Genomic DNA, 27,340 nt, shown 5'->3' on the forward strand with positions numbered 1-27,340 from the left:
ATATCACAAATAAGAAGATCAGAAGACATATTTGATTGAATTTATTTAATGAAAGTTGAATCAATAATTATTGTTGATTTCATTACTCAAAGATGAAGATGCTCTAGCTTCAAGAGAATGTTTGTTGTTGATCAAAAGCAACATCTTTTTTCTTTGGTGCAAGGTAAGGTTGTCTAAAGAATGCATCTGACAAGCCTTGTTGTTTTTTCAAGTGATAAGTAATCTTGAATTCGAATCTTAACAAAAACATACTCCAACAGGCTTGGCGATGATTCAAAACATGTGCTGGCATAAAATATTTAAAGTTCTTGTGATCTATATACACAATGATTGGATTAGGAGTACCTTCTAGTTAATGGCCCCATTTTTGAAATGAATCCACGATTGTAAAAAGTTCTTTGTCATGGATCTTGTAGTTGATCTCGATTGCAGAAATATTTTTGGAATGAAAAGCTACTCAATGAAGTTTATCATTTGTTTCCATTTAAGATAATATGGCACCTAAGGCAAAGTCTAATGCATTTATTTCTATAAAAAATGGCTTAGAAAAATCAATGCAATACAAGATTTGTGCAAAAACAAAGGTTATCTTTAAAGCTCCAAATGCTACTTCCGCTTCTTGATTCTATTGAAGTTTGTCTTTACAAGTCAAATATGTAAGTGGAGCTGCAACTTAAGAGAAGTCTTTGATGAAGATCCGATAGTAGTTGGCAAATCTCAAAAAATATTGGACAACTCTTATTGTTTTTGGGATCTTCCAATCCATAATAGCTTGAACTTCTTAGGATCTATCATAAGTCCATCATTTGAAATGATGTATCCTAAGAAGTCGACTTGAGTAGTGTGAAATACATACTTTTCTATCTTGGCATAGAGTCCCGTATCTCTTAATTTTTGTAATACACGACAAACATGAAATTCATGTTCTTATGTGTTCTTAGAATAGATTAAGATGTTGTCTAGATAACAAACAATAAAATCATTTAAAAACTCTTAAAAGATATCATTCATTAGATGTTGGAATGTTGCTGGTACATTTGTAAGTCCAAAACGCATGACGTTATATTCAAAATATCCATACCTTGTTCAAAACATAGTCTTCCATTCATCTCGTTCTTTGATGTGTACTAGATTTTATGCTCTTTGTAGATCTATTTTTGTATAGATCTTACCTTGATTCAACTGACCAAAGAATCCATATATCAAAAGTAGCAGGTACCTATTCTTGATGGTGATTTTGTTGAGTCCTTTATAATCGATACACATCCGCAATGATCCATCTTTTTTCTTCACAAATAAAATTGGAGCTGCTGCTGGAGATTTGGAATAGCGTATGAAGTTCTTGGCCAAATTCTCTTTAATATATTCCTTAAGTTTAGCCAATTCATTTTGTGATAAATTGTAAATTGATCCAAATGGTAATTATGCTTTTTTTTAAAGGTCAATTGAGCACTCATAGGAATGATGTTTTGAAAAAGTATCCACATTCTTGTTCTCAAATACATCTTGAAAATCTTGATATTGGCTTGGAATGCCACTTAAAGTATTTCTACCAGTAGAAACAGGTGTAATATAAATAATACAAGATGGTCCTTCTTTTTCAACATATAAAAAAGCTCTTGCACCTACAAATACATGTTTAATTATACTAGACTTATGACTTTCTACTTGATTAACTATGTTTTTAGTTATACTTTTAGAAAAGTCAAGACTACGAGAAGTCCAATTTATTTTAGGATTATATATTTTTAGCCATGATAAACCTAAAATGATTGGATTAGAGGGAGATTTAATGATATTAAATATTACAAAGTTACTATGACCATTAGTTGCTACTTCTATAGGAAGAGTTTCATGAATGACATCTCTTGAAGATAACGGATGACCATCTATGACTTCTACATGAATAATTTTAGTTTTCTTCACTAAAAGTATACTATATCTTTTAACAAATTCTTCATCTAAGAAACATACTGAGGCTCTTAAATCTAATAAGATAGAGGCTTTGTAATGTTTAGGTCCTAAAATAACATTTATCATAAAAGAAGGAGAAGATTCTGAGGAGAGAATAAGACCTTCATTAGATGTTGTACAAGGTTTCAACGGTATGGTCCCTATTATAGTTGGACAAACTTATTTTTCGACATACTATCTTTTTTGATAGCTGTACCTCTCATTTTATGGTTGAGTCACTTCTTTGGATAATGTTGAATAGTATACTTAGGTTCTCCACAATATAAGCACAATCTTTTTTTATTACAATGAGTCTTTTCTTGCTTAATAAGTAGTTTAAAACATACCATATCAATTTGCATATCCTCTACTTGCAAATTCATGAATTGAAGAGATGTTATTATTGCTATTGAATTATAGTAATGTTGAGGTTCACTTGTATGCTTCTCAGATCAAAATTCAAAAAGACAATTGTCGCACTTCACAACAAAGTCAATTCTTTGACTCAATATTTGAAGATTAGGTAAGTTGAGTATTAATTTTTTTATCTCATATTAAAATCTATAGAAAAATTGGCTAATAACATCATATTTTCTATATATGGATCAAAACACTAACAAAAAAGTCTCCAAATTATCTAATATTGGATCTTGTGATTCAAAAAAAGATGAAAATCATGATGATACTGAACCTAAAAGAAGCATACGAATGAATCTAACTTGCAATTCTAGAGTTGGATAGCTTTGGTATTGAAGTTCAATCAGAAGTTGTACTTGATTGATAAATTCTCTAAATTTTGATCTGGTGCCATCAAACTTCTCGAGTAGGGCAATTCTTGGTTCACAAACACTGAAAGGATGTTCTACCATAGGAGAAGGGACATCATTTGGTGTAGATGTTGAAGTAGCTCCAATCATTTCTATATCTTCACTTCTTGCCAATCTTGTTGCTCCTTGTGGTCGTAAATTGAGTTGATGCATCATAAGTATTAACTCTATCAATTGCTCTTGCATTTGTGCCATTATACTCTTTATTTCAGCAAGTTCTACGATGATAATACCTAGAAAGAGAAGATGTCTAATATCACCTAAAATAAATAGAAGAGAAGACTTGAGAACAAAGAAAATACTAAGAACAATATCAGTTTAGAAGAGGATGATCCGCAACTTCTAATATGCTTATGTCTTATGAAGAAAAAAGGGTAATCCTTTTTTAATCAAGATTAGACAAAGCTCTGATATTGTAAGTGCACTCTTCTCAATCTATCAAGGATAAGAATTTGATAGAAATAAATAAACAAGTGAGACTTTTCTCAAAGAAAGATGAAAAAATAGAAATAACTAAATATGTATATTAAAAAAGAAATTGGAATGGCTATTGCCAAAAGACAAGAAAACTAGAGACCCTTAAAATTAGATAAGAAGCAAGAAAAGAGTTGACAAGAGTGAAGAAGGCTTCACTCTTTCTTCTCTAAATACTATCTACCTAGGAGCTAGGTGGTGACATTCTATAGGACCTCCAAAAATATGTTGACTTTGTACAACACATATCTTAACTTTTAAGGTAAGTTTTCTATGTGGGCACCACATAATTAGCTTGTTGCACAAGCTACCAATATGTGTGGCACGTGGTTAACTTGTTGACCAAGTTTCTAACCTATCAATCAAGTATTAACATATGTAAAGTCAAAGCAACATCTATAAAGCTTCTAGGAAGCTTTTCTAGAAGATATTATGAAATTAATCTACTTTTATTTACTACTACCTATTCATATCACCTAGGTAACAATTACAATAAATATATGTCCGTGATATAAGGTTTATGTCCTTGATAATTTGATAAGAATATAAATTTATTGTTTTAATTTTTTTTAGAAGTAATTAAATTATCTCACTTTTATTATTGTATTTTAAAGGTTACACATTATCCACCTTTAAATAAACTATTTAGTTTTCTAATACTTATATCTTTCTTAAAAAAAGCGGATAATTCTTCTTTATAAAAAATAAACAACTATTTTAAATTTTTATTTTTTCAACCTCAATTCAAATCATCAAATAAGCCAAGGTTTTTTATTTCAAGTTTTTTTTCTAAGTATTAATTTATTTTTTTAGAATAAAAAAATTAAAAATAAAATTATTATATTCATACTTAGTTTCTTTTTTACATAAATATTTATAAAAATTTAAATACTAGATATTATAAAAATAAAAAAATAATATTATGTAGAATAGTTATCAATCTCAAAGATGTGCATATCTTATTTCCTTATTCAATCTCAATGTTGACTTAAAAGATGTAATTCAACAACAAAGAGATAAACCCTACTCATATTAGGAAAAAATTTATAACAAAATTGATCTATCCATGATGAAGAATACGGTAATCATGTTGAATGTGGTTGATTTTGATTGGTTTTGGATTCATTAGTAGAGAAATGAATCTAGAGGTTATTTTTATTTTTCATAATGATTAGATCAATTTAGTAAAAACTTGGGTTTGTTTGACATTCTATTATATATGAATCTATGACCAAAAAAATCAACCACATTCATCATATTTAATATTCTCCTATATCTAAATCTGTAACCAAATAAACCAACCACATTTATCATAATTACTATATTTTCAATCATTTTATTACTCAGTAAAAGCATGTCAATAAAAACATGGGTCTATTTAACATTCCCCTATAATAAAACTATAAAGATAAGAAAAAAAAAGAAATAGTAAAAATTTATTGATGCTATGTCAAGCAATCCCACATTGTTTTGCTTGTTTTCTATTGAGATCATTAAATTTAGTTGGCGTTCTCCATAATATTTACTATAGACTATAATAAATATTATAGCTACAATATTTAGAGCCTAATAGAGAAGTACTATTTATCATCTCCTCTTTTCTCTTCTTGTATATGAGACACAAGTGGATCAATAGAATTTTTATGTGAGAAGCTCTCTCTCCTTAAAAACCCTCTTCTATATATGACTTACTACTACTCTTGTATGTGTGTATTACTTATTATTATTCTTGTATCTTTCTAAACATTCTCAACATGTTATGAGCACGACTCTCTTCTACATACTATCACAATTTTTTTTGCTCTAGTCTTGACTTTTCTTGCTATTCTTGCTCAGTGTCTGCCTCATGATCTTGCTAATCTTCTCGCTAGCCCCTTACACATTAGCTACTTGCTTAGAGCACTTCTTCCACTCTCTACCATGTTTGCTTAGAATATTTGATCCAGCTCAGCTTCATGTTACTCCTCCTCCGTCCCGTGCTAGCCGCCAAACTACCGCCAAACTACTGCCACGCTGCCACTGCCGCCCACCCTACTGTCCATCTTGCCGCCGCTGACTTTACCACTATTGCTTATCCTGTCGTCGTTGATGCCAACGCTACTGCTGCTACCCACTCTGCCCCTCTTGACACTACTGCTACCGCCCACCCTATTGCTGCCACCTACCTTGTTGCTGCTAATGTTGCCGCCACTGATGTTGCTGCTGCCGCCTACTATGCCGTCGCTATCGCTGTTGCCCGCCGCTCCCTTTTTATTGCGGCTGCCTCCTGCCGAAGTCCTATTGCTGTTCTTCTGCCTTAATCCACAATCTCTCTTTATAATAATAATAATGATAATAATTTTGTTTTGCAAATTCAAGTTTATTATTTTATTTGACTTTATATTTTAAGGTATATTTTACTCAACTTTTCTACTTGATTTTATATTTTCTTTACAGATTTATTTATAATGAGTGTTTCAACATCTTCAACTACTTCTACTATGGTTCTAATTATTACTAGTATATTCCAATATTTTTAAGCTCTATTATTTCTACTATTGAATGTGGATGGAAAAAATTATCTATTATAGGCAAAAATGGCAAAAGCAAATTTATTTGCAGAACAACTCTTGGATGTCATTATATTTGAAGAATTTCTTATAATAAGTATTTTTATTTGTCTTGCTATTCGTTGGAAAGCACTTCTTCTCCTTCGTTGTCATCTTATACCTACATTACAACATCAATACTTGGAAATGGAAGATCCTACAGAACTTTGGAAGAATCTTAAATCTAGGTTTGATCATCAAAAGACTATTTTCCTTCCACACACATGTCATAATTGGACACATTTACGTATCTTGGATTTTCCAAATTTAAATGCTTTCAATAGTGAAATATATAGTATTGTCTCACAATTATGATTATGTGGACAAAATATCTCTGAAGAAGAAATGATTGAGAAAATTCTTTCTACATTTCTTCTTATATCTACTGTGCTTGCACAACAATATAGAAACATGAAATTTTAGAGTCATTCTGATCTCATGTCCTATCTACTTCTTGCGGAGAAGCAAAATGAGCTACTCTTGTACAATGCGGAAACTCGTCCTATTGGAACTACAGTTCCAGAATCTCATGCACTTAATATTTTAAAATCTAAGAAAAAATTATGTAAACATGGAAAATGTGCTTATAAGTATCAAGGTAGTCATAGTCATGACCATTTCTACCTATATGGAAAGAACAAATATTCTACTATTAATTATAGTAGAAAACAAAAATCAGAGATGCGTTCTTGCCATAAGTGTGGAATGATTGGACATTTAGTACATGCTTGCCGTACTTCAGAATATTTTATTAAAATATTCTAAAAAAATAAGAAACTACAAGCTGAGGTTCATGAAGTTCATACCATGGATGCGTTCATGGATTCAATTAGTGTTGATAACTTAGAGGCTTATATGAATGACAAAACCTCTAATGATGAATCAAATGATGCACTCATTGATTCTGTAATAATACATACTATCTTGCGTAGGTAGACTCTATGGAATTATGTCATATATGTGTGCGAGGTAAAATGATTACTCAGCCTTCAATTTGAAAACTTCTACAAGAATTACCACCAATCCTTGAAAGATTGCATGGTAATATTTGTAGTCCTATTAATCCAATATCAGGACCATTTCGTTATTTTTTAGTCCTTGTTAATGCATCAGGTAAACAATCACATATTTGATTATTATCAATTCAAAACATGGTATTTGCCAATCTTATATCTATGCTTATTCATTTTTGGGCACATTTTCTTGATTATCCTATAAAAACATTGCGTATAGATAATGCAAAAGAATTCACATTAAAGTCTTTTGAAGACTATTGTACTGCAACAAGAATTGAGTTAACATATTGTGTTTTATATGAACATGCTCAAAATGGACTTGCAAAGTCATTTATAAAGCGTATACAATTCATTACCCGGCCACTCCTCCTTCACGCAAATTTACCTACATCTATGTGGGGTCATGCAATTTTACATGTTATAGCATTAATATGCCTCCGCCCTTCTTTTCTTGAAATTGTTTCACCACATGAGCTCATTTCGGGTCATGTTCCAAATGTATCTCACTTACGAGTATTTGGTTGTCGTGCTTGGATTCCAGTACCAAAACCTCAATGACGTACTATTGGAACTCATCAACAAGGAAGCATATATGTTGGTTTTGATTCACCAAGCATTATTCGTATTATTGATCCATCAATTGGCACATTATTATATGGACATTTGTAAAATTTCCGTTTTGAAGAAAATGTATTTCCATCTCTTGAAAGAGGAGTATCCAATCAACAAAGAAATAAAGTACTCATATTTGAAGCACCAAAAATGTTTGTAATGAATTCCGATTCTTGGACATCTTTGGCAGAAATTCAAGTTGCTAAGATTTTGCATCTAAAACGGATTGCAAATGAAATACGTAATGGCTTCAATGATGCACCTAGAATTACAAGAGTTCCTATTAATGAGGCTCAGAATGCACTTGCTCAGATTGCAGTGCCATTAATTACAATACCTCAAGTTATAACAACAACAACAACTAAAAGAATTCGTGGACCAGATAAGCAACCACATAAGAAGAAAGCTATAAAATTGACTAATCCTGGTATTATTTCTCAAGAAATTACCACTCATCTTGCAGGACTACTAATTCATGATGATATATCCATGCATAATGTACCTTCAATTCCTATGAAAAACAATCTTGAAATTGGAAGGAATAAGAATAAGTTGAGTAAAGAATTAACTATTCTATATTATGCTACAAATGATATTTGGGACAAACCATCTATTATGGTAGATGAATCATTTGCATATATGATTGTAAAAGTCTTTTTTTGTGAGGAAGACAATCTTGAATCTCAAACCATTGAGGAGGCGATGCATCGCTCTAATTGGTCAAAATCAAAAACTGCTATTGAGGAGGAGTATGCCTCTTTGCATAAGAAGAAAGTCTTTGGTTCAATTGTAGATACTCTTACATCTCGCCCTGTGGGATCTAAGATGGTATTAATATGCAAGCGAGATGCTCAAGGCCAAATAATCCGCTATAAAGTTCGTCTTGTTGCTCAAAGATTTACTCAATAATTTGGCATTGATTATGAATCCACATATTTTCCAGTCATGGATTCAATTAGATTTCGATATATTATTGGAATGACAATTCATGCCACCCTTGAGATGCATCTGATGGATGTAGTAACTACATATCTATATGGTTCTCTTGATGCAAATATTTATATGAAAGTTCTACCTGGCTTAGAAATAAGAACTCCAAATGGACCCGCTGCAGGACAATATTGTGGTATTAAATTATGTAAGGCCTTGTATGGTTTAAAACAATCCAGACGCAAGTAGTATCAATGTCTTCGACATTATTTAATTACAAATAATTTTATAAGTGATCCACTAATCCCTTGTTTGTTTATCAAATGAGATAAAATTGGTTTTGTGATTATTGGTGTATATATTGATGATCTTAACCTAGTGGGCACTACATCTGCATGTGTTGTAGCTACTAACCTACTTATATGTGAATTTGAGATAAAAGTGTTAGGAAAAATAACTTTCTGCATTAGTCTTCAGATTATGCATCTAACAGATGGTAGCATTTTTCTCTACCAACTAATGAATATTAAACAAATCTTGCGAAGATTTAATATGATTGATGCTTATTTATTGTCCACACCAATGGTTGGACGTGGTCGTGATGATCATGATCCATATCGTCTATGCAAGGAGGAGGAGGAAATATTGGGAGATCAATATCCATACCTTGCAACGGTTGGAGCACTTTTATATTTAGTTACATCTATAAGAGCAGATATTGCATTTGTAATTAGTGTTCTTGCAAGAGATAGTGCACGTCCAACACTACGACATTGGAATGGCATCAAATATTTATTACGTTATTTAAAAGGTACTGAAGACTTGGGATTATACTACACACAATCTGTAAATCCAAAATTGGTTGGATATTGTGATGCAGGATATAAATTTGATATTGCAACAACTAAATCTCAAACAGGATATGTATTTTTAAGACATGGAGCTGCAATATCATGAAAATCAGTGAAACAAACAATAATTGCAACTTCATCCAACCATGTAGAAATTATTGCCTTACATTAAGCATCTCGAGAATGTATTTGGTTGCAATCAATTGATGAATTCATTCAAACAACCTATGGATTTTCAAATGATGATTCTCCAACTATCTTGCATGAAGATAACAGTGTTTGTATTGTACAGATGCAAGTTAGTTTCATTAAAGGCGACATGACAAAGCATATTGATCCAAAGTATTTTAGTTATACCTAAAAACTTGATTATTGATCAAACACTTATAATTAAGAAAATTGAATCTACAAATAAGCTTCATGATCTCTTTACCAAAGCTCTCCCATTGTGCAACCATCGTTGACTTACTTATGGCATTGATATGCAGCAACTTGCTTTTCTTAAATAAGAAAGTTAATGAGTTCTTTAAATAATTAAAGAAAATGATGTTGTGCTCTTTTTCTTTCATCTATGGTTTTGTCCTTAAATACAATAAGGTTTTCCTAGATAAGGTTTTAATGAGACAACAATTATTGATCTTGTAAGATCACAGAAAAGTATAGATCATAAATCTATACAAATTTTATATTATATAAACATTATGATGAGCAAGGAGGAGTGTTGAGATCATTAAATGTAGCAAGCGCTCTCCATAATATTTACTGTAGACTACAGTAAATATTGTAGCTATAGTATTTAGAGTCTAATGGAGAAGTATTGTTTATTCTCTCCCCTTTTCTCTTCTTGTATACAAGACACAACCAGACCAATAGAATTTTTATGTGTGAAGCTCTCTCTCCTTAGAAACCCTCTTGTGTGTATGACTTACTACTACTAGTATTACTTACTATTACTCTTTTATCTTTCTAAACATTCTCAACATTTTCAAAGGAATAAAATAGCACAAAGGCTTCTACAGGCAAATCAATCGCGAACAGGGCGTTGTGAAACACGCGCGGCACGACCCCATACCCTCATCCGAGCCATGGCTTCGTCGCCGCAGCCATGGGGAGTCTAGGCGCCCGACGCTCCGGCGCATTTTGATCTCGCCGCTCTGAGTACTGCACGCACGCCATTGTTATCAATAGGAAGAGAGGGAGGGAAAGAGGAGTTCTGATGCAGTCACGGAGTGCAATCGAATTTACCAACCTCTGTGTCATTCTCAATGCCCCTCACAACAGTACCAATTTAACACCTCGCGTGACACCGAACTGCCGACTGTCAGGCAAATTACAAATTTCTAAAGTCAGGGGCCTGAAAACGGAGTAAATTAGTGTCACAATTTTGACTGGAGGTGATTACAGACGTTTGACTGGGTGAACGAACTCAAAAGTGGGACAGAACACATGCAACATGTTTGGGGTCTGGTTGACGATACCAGATGTGGCCAAGGGTATTGGGAGATATTTTTGATTCCTCATTCATGGAGGCAGTTTGCTTTTGGGTACGGGAATCTTCGTCGTCTGGTCTGCCTGAGCACGAGGTTGCAAGGTTCAGACATGACTATCCTTGAGCTCGCACGAGTGTTGTCTGGATTGCAATGCACAATCCCATGCCTGATGAGACATGGGGATCTGGTCGGGGAGTGAGCAGAAGAGGTGGGGCGACGCGTAGTGAAAAAATCTATTCGGTACACGAGCTTCGCGTGTGCGATCCGTTCACTTATGCTTAAAGCATCTGTTGGAAGTGTTTTCGTCGAGGTCGTCGCAGGCTGCATTGTAGGAAAAGATCTCTGTCTAGCGTAAAGGTCGTCGAGGTATCAGGAGCTAGTCTTGACCAGTGGATTAACATGGCTGCTGCGTTGAGGATCTCAAGTTGCACAAGCAAGGGTGTTGATCTTAGTTTTTGCAGACGACAAGAACTTCGGTTGTTCCATCCCACGCTGCCACAATCATCTTCGCGAGTGTCATTCCCAAGGGTGAGGAGAGTGACAGTCATGGCGGGTTTGGCGGCTAAGAAGACGCCCCCGAAGCTCGAGAAGGTTGTTCTCACCAAGAGTCAGATTGAGAAGGTTTGTTCCTATCCGCCATAGCTTTCTCTCTTAAGCTTTGTAGAGTACAATACCCAAGAGTCGCCGGGTTGTTGTTGCGAGGAACTAGAAGGCACTGAAATCACGATGACAGAAACAACCTGCGAACCTTTTAGTTCAAGCATCTGCCTCTTCATTGCATTGTTTGGGGTGTATGGTTTGATGTGTCGAGGTGTATTCTTGTTACAAGCATCGCAATATTTGATCCGGCTATGGAGTGAACAATGTCGGTTATCGTTGTTCATTTTTCTGACTATTGTGGATGCTTGAGATGCGCGTACTATATGTTTGATTTAGAAATGGGTTGGCTCGTGGTGAAGAGCTGTTGTTAAGTTCGGTATTCGTGACACACACGATATTTGTGATTTCAATTCGACAGGCAAAAAGTAAGATGGACAAATTTGTGCAAAAATGTCCCGGTCATCCGGATAAGCGGGAGTATGCTTTACCATACTACCTTCTGCACAACGAAGGCGACTCTGTGTATGGAACAGTTATAATCTTCCATGGATTTTCGGCCACGACTACTCAGATGAGCCTTCTTGCGCAATACCTGTATGAGAATGGCTTCAACGTTTACCAGCCGGCTCTTTGTGGTCACTACTTTAATAAACCAGACCAATACTGGCCTAAGGTGCACTTCTAAGACTCTTGTTTCCGATATTTGCAATTCCGAAAGGTCAGAGGATATTAAATTTTTAGAATGGCTTCAGGACATCGCTGATATACTTCAATTTTTAGAAAAATAAATTTGAAGGAGAATGGCTGTGACCATGCAGGCAGACTTCAAAGATGACATCAAAAAGGATTTGGTCAAGAAGCTCCTGAACGACCCTAAGCTGAAAGCTTACGTTGATAATTTCATATCCATCTCCGGGCTGCCTACGGACTATGTAAGATAAATTCGTTTGTTTGTCATGTATTCCTTCTTCATGCTAAAAATAGACGAGGATGTGTCTGCGCTTCGACTACAGGAGGTTTCATTGCAATCTGGTCTCATTCTTGCATGAAGCAAATTCCTTTACGTTCTCTAATCTAACGTCTTGATTTGCAGGCGATTGGGGCATTGAATTGTATTGAGAAAGAGTATCCAGAACTGCATGAAGCAATTTGCGACGAAGAGTACTCAACTGCGTTTTCAAAGTACCCTTTCCACTTTTTCTCTCAAGCTTAATGTACCTTCGTAAACTATTTAGTCCTATGATGGTACATGTCATTCTGAATCATGAATTCAAAGTCAGCAAATGGTTATTCTTTCAAGGAGACCAGAGGTCGAATGAATATTTGTTCCAGATATCTCATTGTAACGTAGGGTTCACTGAGATTGGCGGTCGTTCCTGCCTACAGATTCTACAAATCTAATCATATCGACTATTTTCATGAGGCGGAACAGCGGTTGAAGGAGGTAGAATCTCTTCCAGGTCCTCTCATGACGGTAGGTTTGTCAATGGGTGGAGCTGCCGCACTCTCAATCGCCGCTACGCACCCAGACAAGGTTGCAAGAACAGCAGTATTTGCACCTCTCCTCAAGGTAATTATAATCGGTACCCAGCTGTCGTATTCACCAAGCTCTCCCTGATAATAAGAAAAGTAAGAGAAATCTGAGACTTTCCTACATGCTATCGGATGCATGTGATATCTCATATGTTCCGACGAATGGCACGTGTAATTGATATGTCTCTCTGTTCAGATTGTCAATGAGAAAAATGTCCAGTTTTCAAAGCTCACTGGACCTCTAGGAGCGAAAGAGAAAGGCTGGTACCCTGATATGCCGTTCTCTTTGAGTCTCATGGTGGCTGTGGATATTTATGGCCATTTCGTGCGGCAAAAGAAGCATTTGGACACTCTGGCCAAGATGCCAACCCTCATCGTTCAGACGGAAATCGATGATTCAGCTGACCATACAGTTGGGCTCCGAATTATAAAAGAAATCGAAGAACGGAGCGGTGCCTTTCTGCCTCACCCGAAATTGATTTTTTTATTGACATTTCTCATCCTGCGCAAGCTTTGTTGCTCTGTTGATGATGCGCTAATTTTCTCCATCTAACGTGCAATGCTCATACAAATGCAGGTCCACATGGGCCGCCACATTTCTCTACGTTGTACACTGCTGCCGAAAGAGTACCCCACCCGATGGTCCATCCACTTGAGGTATGCCATAAGAAATATTCCGCTGGTTCATTTGAGTCACATATAGTCTACCATGTGTCGATCAAATGAGTTAATTGACATGCAAGTGTTTCGCCGTTGGTGCAGGTTAGTCAAGGAAGTATAAACCAATTCTGGCAAAGTCTGTACCAAGAAACATTCCGGTTTCTCACCGAAGGGACTGTTGATATTAATCATCTTCATGACAAAAACCAAGATCTGGCGCTTCCTCGTGTTAAAGACTTTGTTGCTAACGTGACCGTTAGCTCGTAGATCACTGCCTCGCGTACTTCGAATTTTTACACATTGGTTATTTCTGTGCAACTGTTTTTTATGTGTGGAGCGGACGAATGCTTACTTGCCTATAAACGTGCGCTTTGCTCATACGACAGGAAATCGAGTGGGCATTGACCTGAAAACTTGTAAATGATATTGGGAAATGGAGTTTTTAAGAAAAGCAATTAGCTTATTGTAACCTAACCACATGGTTTTCTATTCCGAAGTCGAAAGGGACATACACATTTTGATGTTAAGTATATATGGAAATAATACCAAAAGACCATTACATTTATAACGTACTCCACATGTTAACGACGTAAGCAAATTACTCTTATAACTAACCAAACAACTTTGAATAGAATAATTTTGAAAATATAAATTGACTACATGATAGCAACAACATCTATTACCTACCTGCACAACTGCATTCCAAATCTATTTTGAACCTTTTATTGCACAAGTACCATAGAACATATGTCATAATATACAACCCCAAAAATGAAGAGAGCAGAGAAAAGAAAAAAAACCATCATCATAGCAGGTTCACATTCGGCAATATTACATAATAAATACGCCACAACCATAATAAGGTAGTCACAGTAGAAATGTTGAAGAAACTTATATATCACACCATGGAGCCAAGTGGCACTCATAATGCGGGAAGGGTACATGAAAGCATTGCGAGTGAGCCAAAATACCGCTCCCCTAGATTTGAGTGCAAGCATAACTCAATTAGGAACAAGCAAACCAGGGATTGGTATCATACCAACACCTCGCTAAGCTACCAATCATAAAAGCTCGGAACACAAAGAGGTTAACAATAATTACATGAATCCAACTCACTCTGACAAATTGCATGCAGCAAGTTTTTCTTCAACTCGACATTCAGACCTCCTTAGCCTTGGTTGATGCAGGTGGTAACAACTGCGCACAACAAAAGCCACAGGACGTATATCGGTTAACTTGTGAACATATATTTGTGTACAGCACAGTAGAAGTTACAGAATTAATCGTGTTACGTATATGGCCAACTATATCCTAGACTTTTAATCAAGAAAAAATGAAAAGTAAAAGAACAACCCCATAGCCAGTTACTGCTAAGAGCTCCACTCTATACTGTTAAAGTTGTGTCGCCAAGTTGAGCGACACATCCAATCATTACTGGCCTAAAAACCTCCTCAGATTGTCCGACCAATGAGGCAGCCATTCAGCAGACTGGTGGTTCATCCCACCTAGAGCACTAGACCGAATGAATGTCACTTCAAAGTATGATTGTCTGAGTAGACATGAAGAGAATACGCTCAAACACGGAACACAGGAACAAGGTTTTAATGGATCAACTTGAGGACAACCGCGCTTCCATGCATAATGCAAGGAATGAATTAAAGCAAGTAGTAATTGCACGTAATCTAGTTTAGCTTGAGAGAAGTACCTGGTAGCATGAAATCGCGGAAGTGATAAATCCAAAGCCTCCAGTGACACGCGGTGTGATGGTGCGAGGGGCAAGTTGAAGCAACCCAGCAGCAACTACGATATCCATTAATGACTTGATCAAGTTCAGCGATCTTTCCCTCGACTTTTTCAAGTTTTCTCTGCGCTGTTCCCTCTGCACAAAACGTAGAAAGTCACCTCGAAAACCTCAAAAAACCAGGAGAGTTTCGATCATCATTGGCTAGTGGGACACTAATCAACAATAGAGCACTTGACTTACCAGCTTCGCTTCTTCAATACTGCCAGTACCCCTAGCCAGCTTCAGATCCCTCTGAACCTTATTTGAAATTGTCCCCAAACGAGTGATTTCTGCGATCTGAAGCCAAAAGCCTCTCATATATTAATAAAGGTGCATCCATCATTCTGGCACAGTTTTTCCATGTTCGAAAGACGCAACGAACTGAAGTAAAATATCATCTGCTGACATGTTTGGCCTTCCTAATACGTACGTATAAAAGCATGAAAAGATGGACAATACTAATACTAACGAGTCGACCAAATAGAAAACGGCAGCAGAGGATTCCAATTACTTGCTTGAGTAGAACATGTGGAAAATTTCTGAGATAAGAGTTCCTAAAACGTATTACATTCGATTCAGTAGTTAGATTTCACAACGTCATAAGATGCTCTGACAGGCAACTAACCTCGGCAAGAGCGGTACATGCTGTACCCGCCATCCAGCAAAAGAGGGAAATCCTCGAGATGAGATTCAGACGTTCCGCGTCCTGAGCAACCAAACAACATATTAAGCAACCAAGCCACGACTCATCACATAAGTTAGAAGCGGAAAATATGAAACACGAAGTGCTCAAGCTTAGATCATACCTTATAAATGCCAGTTCTCCCAGCCCACACGATTTGATCGAGAAACAAGAACGTTCCCACCAGTGCATTTTTGGCCTGGCCAACCAAGAGAACACAAGAACACAATCATGCATAGATGGAAGTAAAGCGATTGATGAAAAGAAGTATATAGAGACCAAAAAGATTCCCTACAACGCTTTCTTCCTTATCAACAAGATAACATCAGTGAGCATTTACTACGAAAAAAGTTGCCCAAACACAACTGACTTCTAGCTTTCCCACCACAAAAAAGGAGCCTCAAAATTACACAATTGAGTTGTAAGAAAATAAGACTAAACGTTTATATGGAAAGAAAAGATTAGAATTCGTATACTCTAACACATACCTAGAATGAAACAAAGACGGACAAACAAAGTTCAGTGATCACTTACCTTGCCGAGTAGGACGATAGGCAATGGCGTTGTCTTGGGAGCGGGAGTTAGCAGCGCTTGCAATTCATTCAACGTCTATTAAGGCAGCAACCATTCAACACTACTGAGTCAATCGCCAAATGACACCTGGAATACAACTCTCGGAGTTGAATTTGTAAAATTGACATTCTCTTTTCCTTAAAAAAAGCTGCCACATTTCTCCAAACACTATTCCCAACAATAGAGCCCCTAGAAGACCAGAAGGAATCACCAAGTCGTAGTCCTTAAATGCGGTACACTTGCAGATTACAGAATCTCAATATCATCCGTAAAACGTTCGTAACCCCCAAATGTATACTAAAAGAACTCCAAATAATAATAAAACCCCTTCAGTTTAAACGCTCCATATCAATATGCTACTTCGATATTTGTCAGAAGTCATTTATGTTTTATACTCTTTGGCATGTCGGCCAGAAAAACGTACAAAAATTTCTCCGCAGACATCCTCCATGTCTAGCTCTACATATATTTAAATATACTTTCAAGGTCTTATGAAACAGGCATTTAATAGCTGCACTAAAACTACGGTCTCCACCAAAAGAATATGAAATCAGGAAGGAAAATTAAATTGCAAAATAGAAAGAAGAATACAATGAAATCCACTACGAAAATCACCATCACTTCTAAGAATGAACGGAAAATTTGAAAAGCTACGGTCCATGGACCAAAGGTTCTGGCACCGAAATGTGAACTCACCTTGGCCAAACGGAAAACCTTGCGTGCCAAGCTGGTAGTCTTATCGACTTGCGACGCAACGCCAGGCTCACCAGCGCTGATAAACTTGGACCCGTACTGGATCGCGCGACAGATTTTATCTCTTGTCTCCGCCTTGTTGAGGTACATAACCAGGAAGGCGATCTCTGCCCTCGCAACATCGACTGTCGCCATGGCTCTGGCTCTGATTCTGGCTCTTCCTCCCGTTCCCTCCAACACTAAAAAATTCACCAAAACCCTACGCTACCTTCCAGCGAAAAAACCTGTCAAGTTTTTTCCAAAAAACCAATACAGAGACACAGACAACCTCCACAGTTTGCACAAATTGCCTGGGCTAGAGCTCCTCGCACGCTCGATTGCAGCTGAAGTCTGCGCTGATCGGTGCGAACATACACGCACATTCCCCACGAGACCAAAGCAAAGCCTACCTTTTCTCCCCGCACGGAAGCTTTCTTCCAGCCATCGCCAAAACCGCAACGCTCGTCCTCATTCATCAACCGACGGTCCCGATCTCTCGTTCTTGTTCATCCGATGGTCGACGCTCTCCATCGATTCGTCCCGAGGATGCATCTCGTCCCATGGCGACGACGATATCCGTGCCTCGTTTGTTGTTCGTTCGTAATTTATCGTCCATGGGACGGAGCCACAAGTTACAGCACGGGACTTTTACTTTGTGTGGATCGGGCCGTCCATCGCACGCGGACTTAGGACCTCTAGATCTCACGATCCGTGTCCGGGTGTCCATTGAGCGGTGCTGCTGGTCGGGAAACGGTGCCCACTCCTGAGCTGGAGGGGGATAAAGATGAATGATCGTCTCCATCCATGGATGTCGCCGTAATCATCCAATTCGGAAATATCTGTGATGGATGAATGACTTGAGATTTGCATGCACCGTGTCTCCCAAAGTACGTTTGGATGGACATTGCAATACCCTTCAAGTGGGTAATCACATTCATCCATGAACTTTGACTACACTATGTTTCTTAAAAACATGCATTGTGTGAATGCTAATTTTATGTTTATGCATTCGTAAGATTTTTTTTTACAATGCTTTTCGTTTGAAGGCAAATATTTCAACAATACATACTAAAAATAAATTGTGTGTTAAAATTCTACTTTGGCTAAATACAACCAGCTGAAAATCAAGACATATGTTAAATTTTGGATTAAAAATATTGAAATTGTAGATTTCTATATTGCGGAATATTTGAATCTTTTAGTTTGAGGTTTTTGAATGAATTACTTGTTATAATATCCAAGAAGATTCATGTAGATATTTATTTAAATTCTAAAGACATTTTTGAAAAATATAAATTTATTCGTTTAGTATGAGTTGAACATCAAGGTCTCTATAGAATATATAATTTAAACTCATTTAAATTCATTCATATTTTTCTTGAACCAGTATTTAATGATGTTTATGTAAGCTGTTGTAATCATTTCTTTAAAAAATCAAAGTTTCATTTTAAAACGTTTTCAATCAGCCCTTGAAAACATTCAATCTTTCTACTAAAATTTCGAAACCAGATTGATTTCTGAATAAGATTTTATTTTTATTTTTATTTTTTAAAATTTTTTGTCTCCTTCTTTTTCATTTTTTTTCTTCTTTTAATTTCCTTTGTAAATCATATTTTATTGATGAGAATTCTGTGCATTCAAAAAAAAAAAATTAAGTATATTTCTACATGCTATTAGAATGTGCAATAGTTTAAACTTTTAATTATTCTAAAGATTTGAATATGATCATATTGTTGACATGTAGAAACCGTGAACATTTCAAACTTCTTAACTTTTCAAAAAAATTGGGATATTGTTTTTTTAGCAGATTATGGTAGATGAAATATTTATTATAACAAAGATAGTGATAATGCTTATTATAATCCTAAAGCACAATTAATTTCATCCCTTTCAATTACAAAATTTTGAAATTATATTTTACACACAAAATTTTCTAAATCTTACTTCTTAAAGTGTACCTTAAAATTCCATAATGATTTCTTTAAAGTTACTAATTTCTTTTTAGAAATATTTTCTGGTTTTTTGGACCACCAAAAATGGGGTAATCAACAAATAATTTAGATGATTTCACCCATTTTGTAAGTGTTTTCCTGCAAGTTCAACCAGTTGTTCAAATGCAAATTTCACCAGTCTGTAGTAAACATCACCATTACTTCATGCATAATGAATTCCACATTATAATTCTTGATTTCAAACTATGGAATCTGAAGAGATTGTATTAATTTGCTTGTTATTATAATTATTTAGAAGTTTGATTTGGTGCTAAAGAAGATAACATGCTTATAGCCATATTTTATTAGAAAATTATGATAAACTCTTAATATGGAAAAAAAAAAGAAAAAAGTAAAAAGAAAAAGAAAACCAATAATATTCAATGATACAACAAAAAAAATTTGGTCATAATTTTTTTAAAATATTTAAATTGATTGTTGAATCAATAGCTGCCAAGCACATGACTCATAATTAAAACATATTAATATGTTACTAATGAATTTTTAAAAGATAACTTATTCTTGCTTTGGGTGGCTCAATCCATAAAATACACAACATAGATAAATTCATTATTGTACATTCCAACAGATATAAGATATGGCCTCATTATTCCATTCTTCATTGCTATTAGATCTTATATTAGAAGCATGATAGACTATTCTCTTCAAAACCAATGATGAAATAGTGTGACTTAGTTATTAACCATATAGCATTTAAAAAAACATTTGCATAATTATTATGTATTTTAAAAAATTATATATATATATATATATATATATATATATATCCAAATTTAAAAATAAATAGTAGTGTTTTTATTTATGCATGATATAGGTGCCATTAAAACTAATATATTAATTTAATTTTTAGTGTAATAAAAGTTACTATGTAATCATATAATATGCAATATTTTGCATAATATTTTTTTGTGGAACTATCTAGTATTATAAATTATATAAATTATTTTAAAAAGCATTTTATAAGTATAAAAGGATATATATATATATATATATATATATATATTTTGTATCTGAATACTTTAGAAATAGGTCATGGTTTACTGAACATAATAATAATATTACTCTTATAAATCAAAGAAAGAACATCTCCTTTATAACGTATTAGATTACTTATTTTATACAATACATTTTTAGAATCATAAAACTATTATTGGTTTTATTTAAGTTTTTATTCTATTTAAAATTTGATATATATATATATATATATACACTATCTTAAAATTTATAAGGTAAATTTTTAGTAATTATTTTAATTTGTTACAAATCTTTAAATGCTAAGATTAATTAATTTCTTTACTTCTCATTGTATGTATGAAAAAAATTAAAACTAAAACTCAATCTATTATACATATATATACAACTAAAAATATTATTTAAATTTAAATATAAAATACCATTTAAATTTCTTGTTCATAAAGATAAAAAACTTAGTATCATTAATATTATTACTATTTATATTTATATTTAATAGTATTTTATTCAAAAATTAATTTTCTATTTTTAATTTTAAAATTTTATTTTCATACAAGAATAAAATTTTATAGACTGAAAATAGGATATAATTTATAAAATAATATTAAAATAATAATAGTTAAAATAACCTTATTATCATTAATACAAAAAAATTAAATGTTTTTATGAATTTCAACAATTCTTATTAATGATTTTATGCTATAGTTACACCTACACCTAATTATATCAAGATATTTTTTTAATGTAAGGATTTTTTTAGGCATAGAGAGAAGTTAAGTAACAACAGCTCTTTAAGTTTGTGATTGGTTGAAATTGAGAAGCCTCTCTGAAAAGGTCTTTAAACTTAATCGATAAGGTGAGAGGCTATAATCTTTAAACACACTAACATTAACATAACTTTGATTTATACACTAAATATTTTTATCTCTAAACAATGTTTTGACCACTACATGCACCAATAAACATTCTCATCACATTTGATGAGATTTGTTGTTGATGTTTAATATCTAAAATCAAAAAATCTTACCCAAGTCTAATCAAAAATTTTGCACCAATGTCCAAACCCTAGCAAAAGAAGCTTTCGGCAAATATGATTAACAAAGTCACACTATTTCCATCACCATACATGGAATATGATTCAAAATGTACATTTCAGGTTTCGAAACTTCTGCTGAAAGGAACAATGAACCACCACAGGGGTTTGAATTGCGGCTGAGGATCTGAAACAACCCAGTTTATGGGACCATCAGGTTTCTGAAACTATTTACAAACTTGATAATTTAAGAGAGAAAACGAGCAAAAATAAGCAACAAAGCTTGAGAAACGTAATACCACAATTCGAGACAGACCTGATTTTTATTCGTACCACATGTAACTTGGTCATAATGCAGTCGAAACGACACCCCCGTTCTAATCACAAGCCAAATATCTAGAAAATATGATCCAAAATAACAGTCCACCGAAACTAGTACAAATATCGGAACAACCACTTTATCTGTACAGTAGAAGGCCAGTCGACGATATCGCAGGCAGCTTGTAATACATCGGTAAAAACAGTTGAATCCGTCTTGAAGCTGGACTTGAATCTGTACACAAGGCAGCTAGTTTTTCACATCCTCGTCGGAATTAGGTGGCTAGGAATTGTAGCGCTAGTCTGTAGAGGAGATGTAGTGCCCATCAGAGTGTGCAGAGATGTCAGTATATTTGAAGCAGCTTTAAAAGGGTGCACTGAATTTCGTTGAGGAACCTTGCGCTTGGGTGTTCTTGACAGCGATTGCAGTCATGTGCACTTCGAGAATGAAGCCATGACGATCGAGCAAATTTACGCTATGATCCTGCCATGTTGACATTCACTCGGACAACAGACATGGAGCCAGCACAACAGCATTAGATCATCAATCTCCAGCATCGCATCGCATGCTGTAAAGCCTGTGGATCATCACTCCCAAGCAAGACGCAGTGCTGTCGCCTGCTGAAATATGTCGCTTCCGATAGACCAGAGCAGGCCAAGCACAGCTTTTGCAGAGCAGATGCGGAGCCATGGCACGAAACCACTCGAGCAGGTCATTGTGGTCATGCATGCACGCAAATACTCAACTGGAGTAAGCCAGGTCCAATATTTGGCCAGGGGTTAAATCTGGTCCAGGATGGCAGCTAGCTTCTGAATCTCCTTAGACGGTGGAACTCCTGGTGGTTGCACAAAGGATTGGTTCCACGAAGAGATGCTGCATCCAGTAGAGGAAGGTTGACCCGGTGTCTCTCCAAAGTATGTCGACCAACCTGCTGTAGCCATGTTGGATTGGGTGAACCCCGAAAGCTGACGAAACAAACCTCCGCCGTTCATTACAGCAACCTCCTGGTAAAATGAACTGCCACCAACTGCAGTATCTAGAGACTGCTCCTGAGGCAACCAGCAAGAATCCGCAGCACCTTCAGAATTTGGGCCTAGAGGAGTGTGATTCTCAAGTGCGATGGCATTCATATGATCAGGCCCGGTAGTATATGTCCCTTCTTCAAGCTTGACGAATACATCAGGTTTGTGCTCCTTGAACGAATTGGTGGTATCTAAGCTGCAAGACTTGCCACTGATGGCACCCTGCTCGGGAATCTCGTTGCAGGTGGTCGGAAATGGCTTTTGAGTATCCATTCTCTCACCGAGGTAGTCGATGGTCTTTAATTGTGCCAATTCGTCCGAAACTTTTGAGGCCAGAGAATTCTCCATCACCTTAGAGTGGCCTGAGTGGCCCTCGGAGGAATCAAGATTACCTTCGTCGGCGGTCTCTGTGTCACCATCGGTGCAGGCTGAATCGACAGGCTTGTGTGTAACGGGATCCAAGCCCATGCTGCAAAGCTTCTTCTTCAAGTGCGTATTCCAGTAATTTTTTATCTCGTTATCTGTGCGTCCAGGAAGCTGCATCGCAATCTTTGACCACCTAGAAGTGGACACGGAAAATTATCACACTGAAAAACATCTCTTTGGACGTCTTCGGGTTTCCAAAACCAATGCCCACGTTGACCTAAGCTAGTCTGAATCCTATCTACTGTCCAGAATTATATCACTGGTGATATTCGCTACAAACATTTCATGCAGCTACAGAAGTGACCTAGTAGAGCCTATCTCGAGATAAAAGATTTTTTTCGTAAGAGCTGAAGTTCGACTATAAAAAAACTCAAGTAGTAAACGCTGAAAGGAAGCTACCAGGAAAAGAGCACCAAAACATGTAGCGATTTAAGAATATTTCGGAAATCGTTACCGTTAGCGCCTCAAAGAACCAGGATGATAAATAAACGTACCGGTTGCCAAGGGTAGCATGAAGGTCAAGGATTAAGTTCTCTTCTGCGTCAGTGAAGCCTCCACGTTTCAAATCAGGCCTCAGATAATTCGTCCAGCGAAGTCGGCAACTCTTGCCGCATCGCAGCAAACCTGCGATTGTGTCATGGCACACACAATTATTGTCGATGCAATCAGCATTGGACGGAAGCTAGATGAGCACGGGGAGAAAAATTCATTGTAATCGAGCAAGACACACACTAGAAAAGGTGTGATTTAAAGTGCAAGTAGAAGTGATGACTGATGACCCCGTAGTGTTGAAATAAACGACCACTTTTGTTGCAACACCTAATGTATCATACCTGCTAGCTTGGGAATGGCACGCCAACAGGAAACCCCATGGGCGTTGATGTAGGAGACAAGTTTTTTGTCTTCGTCTGCAGCCCATGGCCCTCTCTTGAGCCCTACTTTTTCGCAGCATGGTTTCCTCCCCATTGCCCTCTCTTGGCGCTCCCTTCAACACTTTCCCGTCCAAGTCCTGTTGAATAGGCGACTGAAAGGGTTAATTCAGCGACTCCGGTTCTGTATATGTCAATCAACATTGCGCTTCTAGAATTACGTCAAGAACTACAATCATTTCCTGATCACTTCATGCCGTATACACATTGTGTACAAATAACTTACACAAACAAACAAACAAACCAAACAGCGATTGGGTGCTTTAGATATTTTTCAAGAAGAAAGTACAAAGTTTTTAAGATCAAAATTCCTACAAAGTACGTATCACGCCCTAAGAGTTGAACATTTAAGAGCCTTACGCAATATTTTAAAAACCGCACAATTCTTTCATCCATAGAAAAGGAAGAGTATGTTTCAAGGAGTCATTTGGTATACATCATGTTCTTGGACAAGAAATTAATCAGGCGCGCTATTGCATAGCACTACACGGAAGTGCTGGCTCATCTACGGTCTGAGACAACTATCTCATACCATCCATACCAAGATTTTCGAAACAGATTCAGTTTCAAATACGAAGTCTACTAGCTTAGTTGTTTACACTGGGGAACGACGTCGTCGTGGAGGAAAAACCAGGAATTACCGTACTTTAGAGCAGATAAACACAGCTGAGTATACACAAATAACAGGAAGTACTTTTGTATCTCAAAGAATGGAAGATCACTGAGTTAAGGGGATTAACGCTCTTGGCCAGAGAACGTACTCAGAATCTAAGGAGGACACTCCAGATCACAAAAACCCAAAGTGTCCTTCAAGACTTACATGTTCGCAATTCTGGGTCCAGCACGCTCACGGCTGAGAGAATGGAAGAATGAACAGGAATTTTCCTCGTGAAGGATTCCTAAAGTTTCGGTAGAGAATGCAAGGCTGGACACGATTTGTAGCTCCTTCCGCCTTACTCTCCATCGATGAGAATTACCTTCCTTCTTACTCTTCGAGCCCAATTACAATTGTCCAATTGACTTGGAAGCCTACATGGTTCCAAAACTCTCCCTTCGATCACTCGAATCTGGAAAGATACTTAAAGTCCTGCTGCTCAGTTACGTCTAAGTTCTCAGTTAGCCCACAATGTAGATGGGAGACAATACAGGTGCAGGCGCAAGAGTGAGCTAGCGACAACAAATCGTGGTTTGACCAAGTCTAACTGAGCAGTACTTCCAGAGTGACAAACAAGCAAGCACACGTATATGCTTGGAACCTCGCACCAAAAGTTGCAGAAACTAAATTTTTTACCTAACTCCGTTCCAGGATTTCAAAACCAGAAGGAGTTCAGCATCTTCAACCCAAATCCAAATTCCAACTACTGTGAAATCAGGCAACCGACACCTACAAGTAATTGGCGTTGAATTCAATCCATCACCCAAATAACCCTGAAAACTGAGGTTTACCCGGAACAGGATACAGCTCCCTCCCGTCGAATATCTCCTAAACCCTCTCCGCCACAAAAACTCACCCAAACCCCTCTCTTCCAGAACCATGGGGTGAAGGAACACCTACTGACTCCAGTACAGTTCCGATCCCGATGACGTTGATGCATGCACAAATCGAGCACAAAATCGAGCACACAAAAACCAATTACCCTCCCCCCAACGTGGCGAAATCCTCCACGGAAGAAGAAGCAGCCTTTCGACCCCTTGCGACGGAGGACCTCTTCCTACGGAATGTGGCTTACAGATCAGGCACCTTCCAAGTCCTTTGTCAGAACATGCACTGCAATGGTCCTATCAGCACGTTGTGGCATGATCCTGTAACCTCCGCAAAGTGCAGGCAAGGAGAGGTCGATCAGGAAGATACCCCGGTGCGCTCCCCCGGCATCGTCGTTGCATTATATAGCAGAGCGAACAAACCCCACGGATTTCAGTGCGTTGGCAATCCTCACGAACTGCTTCGCTGTTGCTGCCTCTACACACTGGATCCATCCTCTCCGAGTTTCTAATTAAGTAAAAAACAAACACTGCACGCGACATCCACGACGAGGTAACAAACATAATACCACCTCCGCAAGGTAAGCCTCCCCAGTGTAGCCCTCTACGCATAGGGTAGGAAGTACAAGGTCGAGGACAATGAATCTATTCCTAGTGCTGGTAGAAAGCTGCTTCGCACTAGAAACGCACCACCGAACGGCGGCTGGTTCATGTCCGATGCAGTTTATCATCCCCGACTGAGGTGCATTCCCAGATGCAGCAATTGGAACTAGTCATCTCCGCTGCATCTGATATTCTTGGGGAAAAGGTACCTTTGAAAGTTTCCAATCCAGCTTCGCTAGTGCAGTAGGAGGCGCTTTCTGGTGCCAGATGTTGCAACGCCCCGCGAAGTGCGACGCAGCGCAAGGGTGGACAAAGCCACCAACACGGACATGCAGATATGCCAAAGATTAAGGAATAAAGTCACCCTACCCCCCCCCCTCTTAAAGCCGAAAGTAACTCTGCGTGAAAAAGCTCTGTTGGGTTGGGGCCAGTACAGAAAAAGTAACTTTAGAGGTCTTGTTGCCGTGAATTTTATATATATATATATATATATATGTGTGTGTGTGTGTGTGTGTGTGTGCATATATGTATATATATAATAAATAAACATATACATGTGAATGCAAAATCATTTCATACGGGAATGAAAGAAGAATGGTATATATATATATATATATATAATCATTATCATCATACCATATATATACATAGTCTTCATTAAATTAAAATTTTAAATTACTAGATTGTATATTTTTTTAATTCAATAAAAATTATTAAACTTCAATATACTCCAATAAAAATATCTAATAATTTTAATTATAATATGATTTTTTGATAATGTTAAACTGTTTAATTAAAATTAAAATAAAATAAATTCGCAAAAAATTACATGTTTAATTTTTTTTTTGTACACGTTATATAATTTTCAAAATTTGAATTGATAAAAAGCTGGACTAAAGGTTATATTTTAAAATATTATTTTTAAATTATATTAAATTATTTATTTATTTTTAATTATTTAAGGATATTCTTTTGAATTTATTTAATTCCAATTTTTAAACTAACACTAGGTTTTACTATTAGTTGAAACAGAATATATTCATGGGATAAATATATGGAACATCAACAACTACATTAATTTTTGATACCTTTACTTATTATCTTATATATTAAAAAATGACTTTTTTTAAGATTTTAAAAACTGAATAAATAATCATAAAATTTTAATACTATAATATTAAAAACAACATAAAAATTATAAAAAAAAATTGTTACAGTTATTAAAAATAAACCACAAT

The 27,340-nt window shown here is 36.2% G+C and overlaps 3 protein-coding genes across 17 annotated transcripts; 1 reads left to right on the forward strand and 2 right to left on the reverse strand.

The window, feature by feature from the left end:
• Positions 1 to 10,862: 10,862 nt before the first annotated feature.
• Positions 10,863 to 14,008, forward strand: LOC112296038 (uncharacterized). Of its 2 annotated transcripts, none has more exons than XM_024548122.3 (9): positions 10,863 to 10,998; positions 11,203 to 11,362; positions 11,760 to 12,014; positions 12,160 to 12,273; positions 12,435 to 12,523; positions 12,728 to 12,911; positions 13,071 to 13,326; positions 13,452 to 13,531; positions 13,637 to 14,008. In XM_024548122.3, the coding sequence occupies exons 1-9, from the start codon at positions 10,892 to 10,894 to the stop codon at positions 13,799 to 13,801; spliced, it is 1,410 nt and encodes a 469-aa protein (XP_024403890.1). In that variant the 5' UTR covers positions 10,863 to 10,891; the 3' UTR covers positions 13,802 to 14,008. The 2 variants fall into 2 exon arrangements, with proteins under 2 accessions (XP_024403890.1, XP_073384925.1); XM_073528824.2 differs by having other exon boundaries at positions 10,863 to 10,981.
• A 401-nt stretch (positions 14,009 to 14,409) lies between these two features.
• LOC112296041 (peroxisomal membrane protein 11D) lies at positions 14,410 to 17,679 on the reverse strand. Its single transcript, XM_024548134.3, has 7 exons — positions 17,269 to 17,679; positions 16,534 to 16,608; positions 16,124 to 16,198; positions 15,943 to 16,023; positions 15,519 to 15,614; positions 15,240 to 15,413; positions 14,410 to 14,731 (listed from the first exon to the last, which is right to left on the reverse strand). Exons 1-7 carry the CDS (start codon positions 17,458 to 17,460, stop codon positions 14,693 to 14,695), a joined length of 732 nt encoding a protein of 243 aa, XP_024403902.1. The 5' UTR covers positions 17,461 to 17,679; the 3' UTR covers positions 14,410 to 14,692.
• A 3,732-nt stretch (positions 17,680 to 21,411) lies between these two features.
• Positions 21,412 to 26,189, reverse strand: LOC112296039 (myb-related protein 315). 14 transcript variants are annotated; one of them, XR_016498732.1, is made up of 5 exons: positions 25,573 to 25,973; positions 23,922 to 24,097; positions 23,583 to 23,712; positions 21,638 to 23,221; positions 21,412 to 21,508 (listed from the first exon to the last, which is right to left on the reverse strand). XR_016498732.1 is itself a non-coding variant. In XM_024548123.3 (4 exons), the coding sequence occupies exons 2-4, from the start codon at positions 24,052 to 24,054 to the stop codon at positions 22,420 to 22,422; spliced, it is 1,065 nt and encodes a 354-aa protein (XP_024403891.1). In that variant the 5' UTR covers positions 24,055 to 24,097; positions 24,838 to 26,189; the 3' UTR covers positions 21,412 to 22,419. The 14 variants fall into 14 exon arrangements, 13 of the variants coding, with proteins under 13 accessions (XP_024403891.1, XP_024403901.1, XP_024403894.1 ...); XM_024548123.3 differs by having other exon boundaries at positions 21,412 to 23,221; positions 24,838 to 26,189; XM_024548133.3 differs by having other exon boundaries at positions 21,412 to 23,221; positions 25,870 to 26,038.
• Positions 26,190 to 27,340: the final 1,151 nt, after the last annotated feature.

This window comes from Physcomitrium patens, chromosome 19, assembly GCF_059467195.1.
Source record: "Physcomitrium patens ecotype Gransden chromosome 19, ASM5946719v1, whole genome shotgun sequence".
Classification (NCBI taxonomy): Eukaryota; Viridiplantae; Streptophyta; class Bryopsida; order Funariales; family Funariaceae; genus Physcomitrium; species Physcomitrium patens.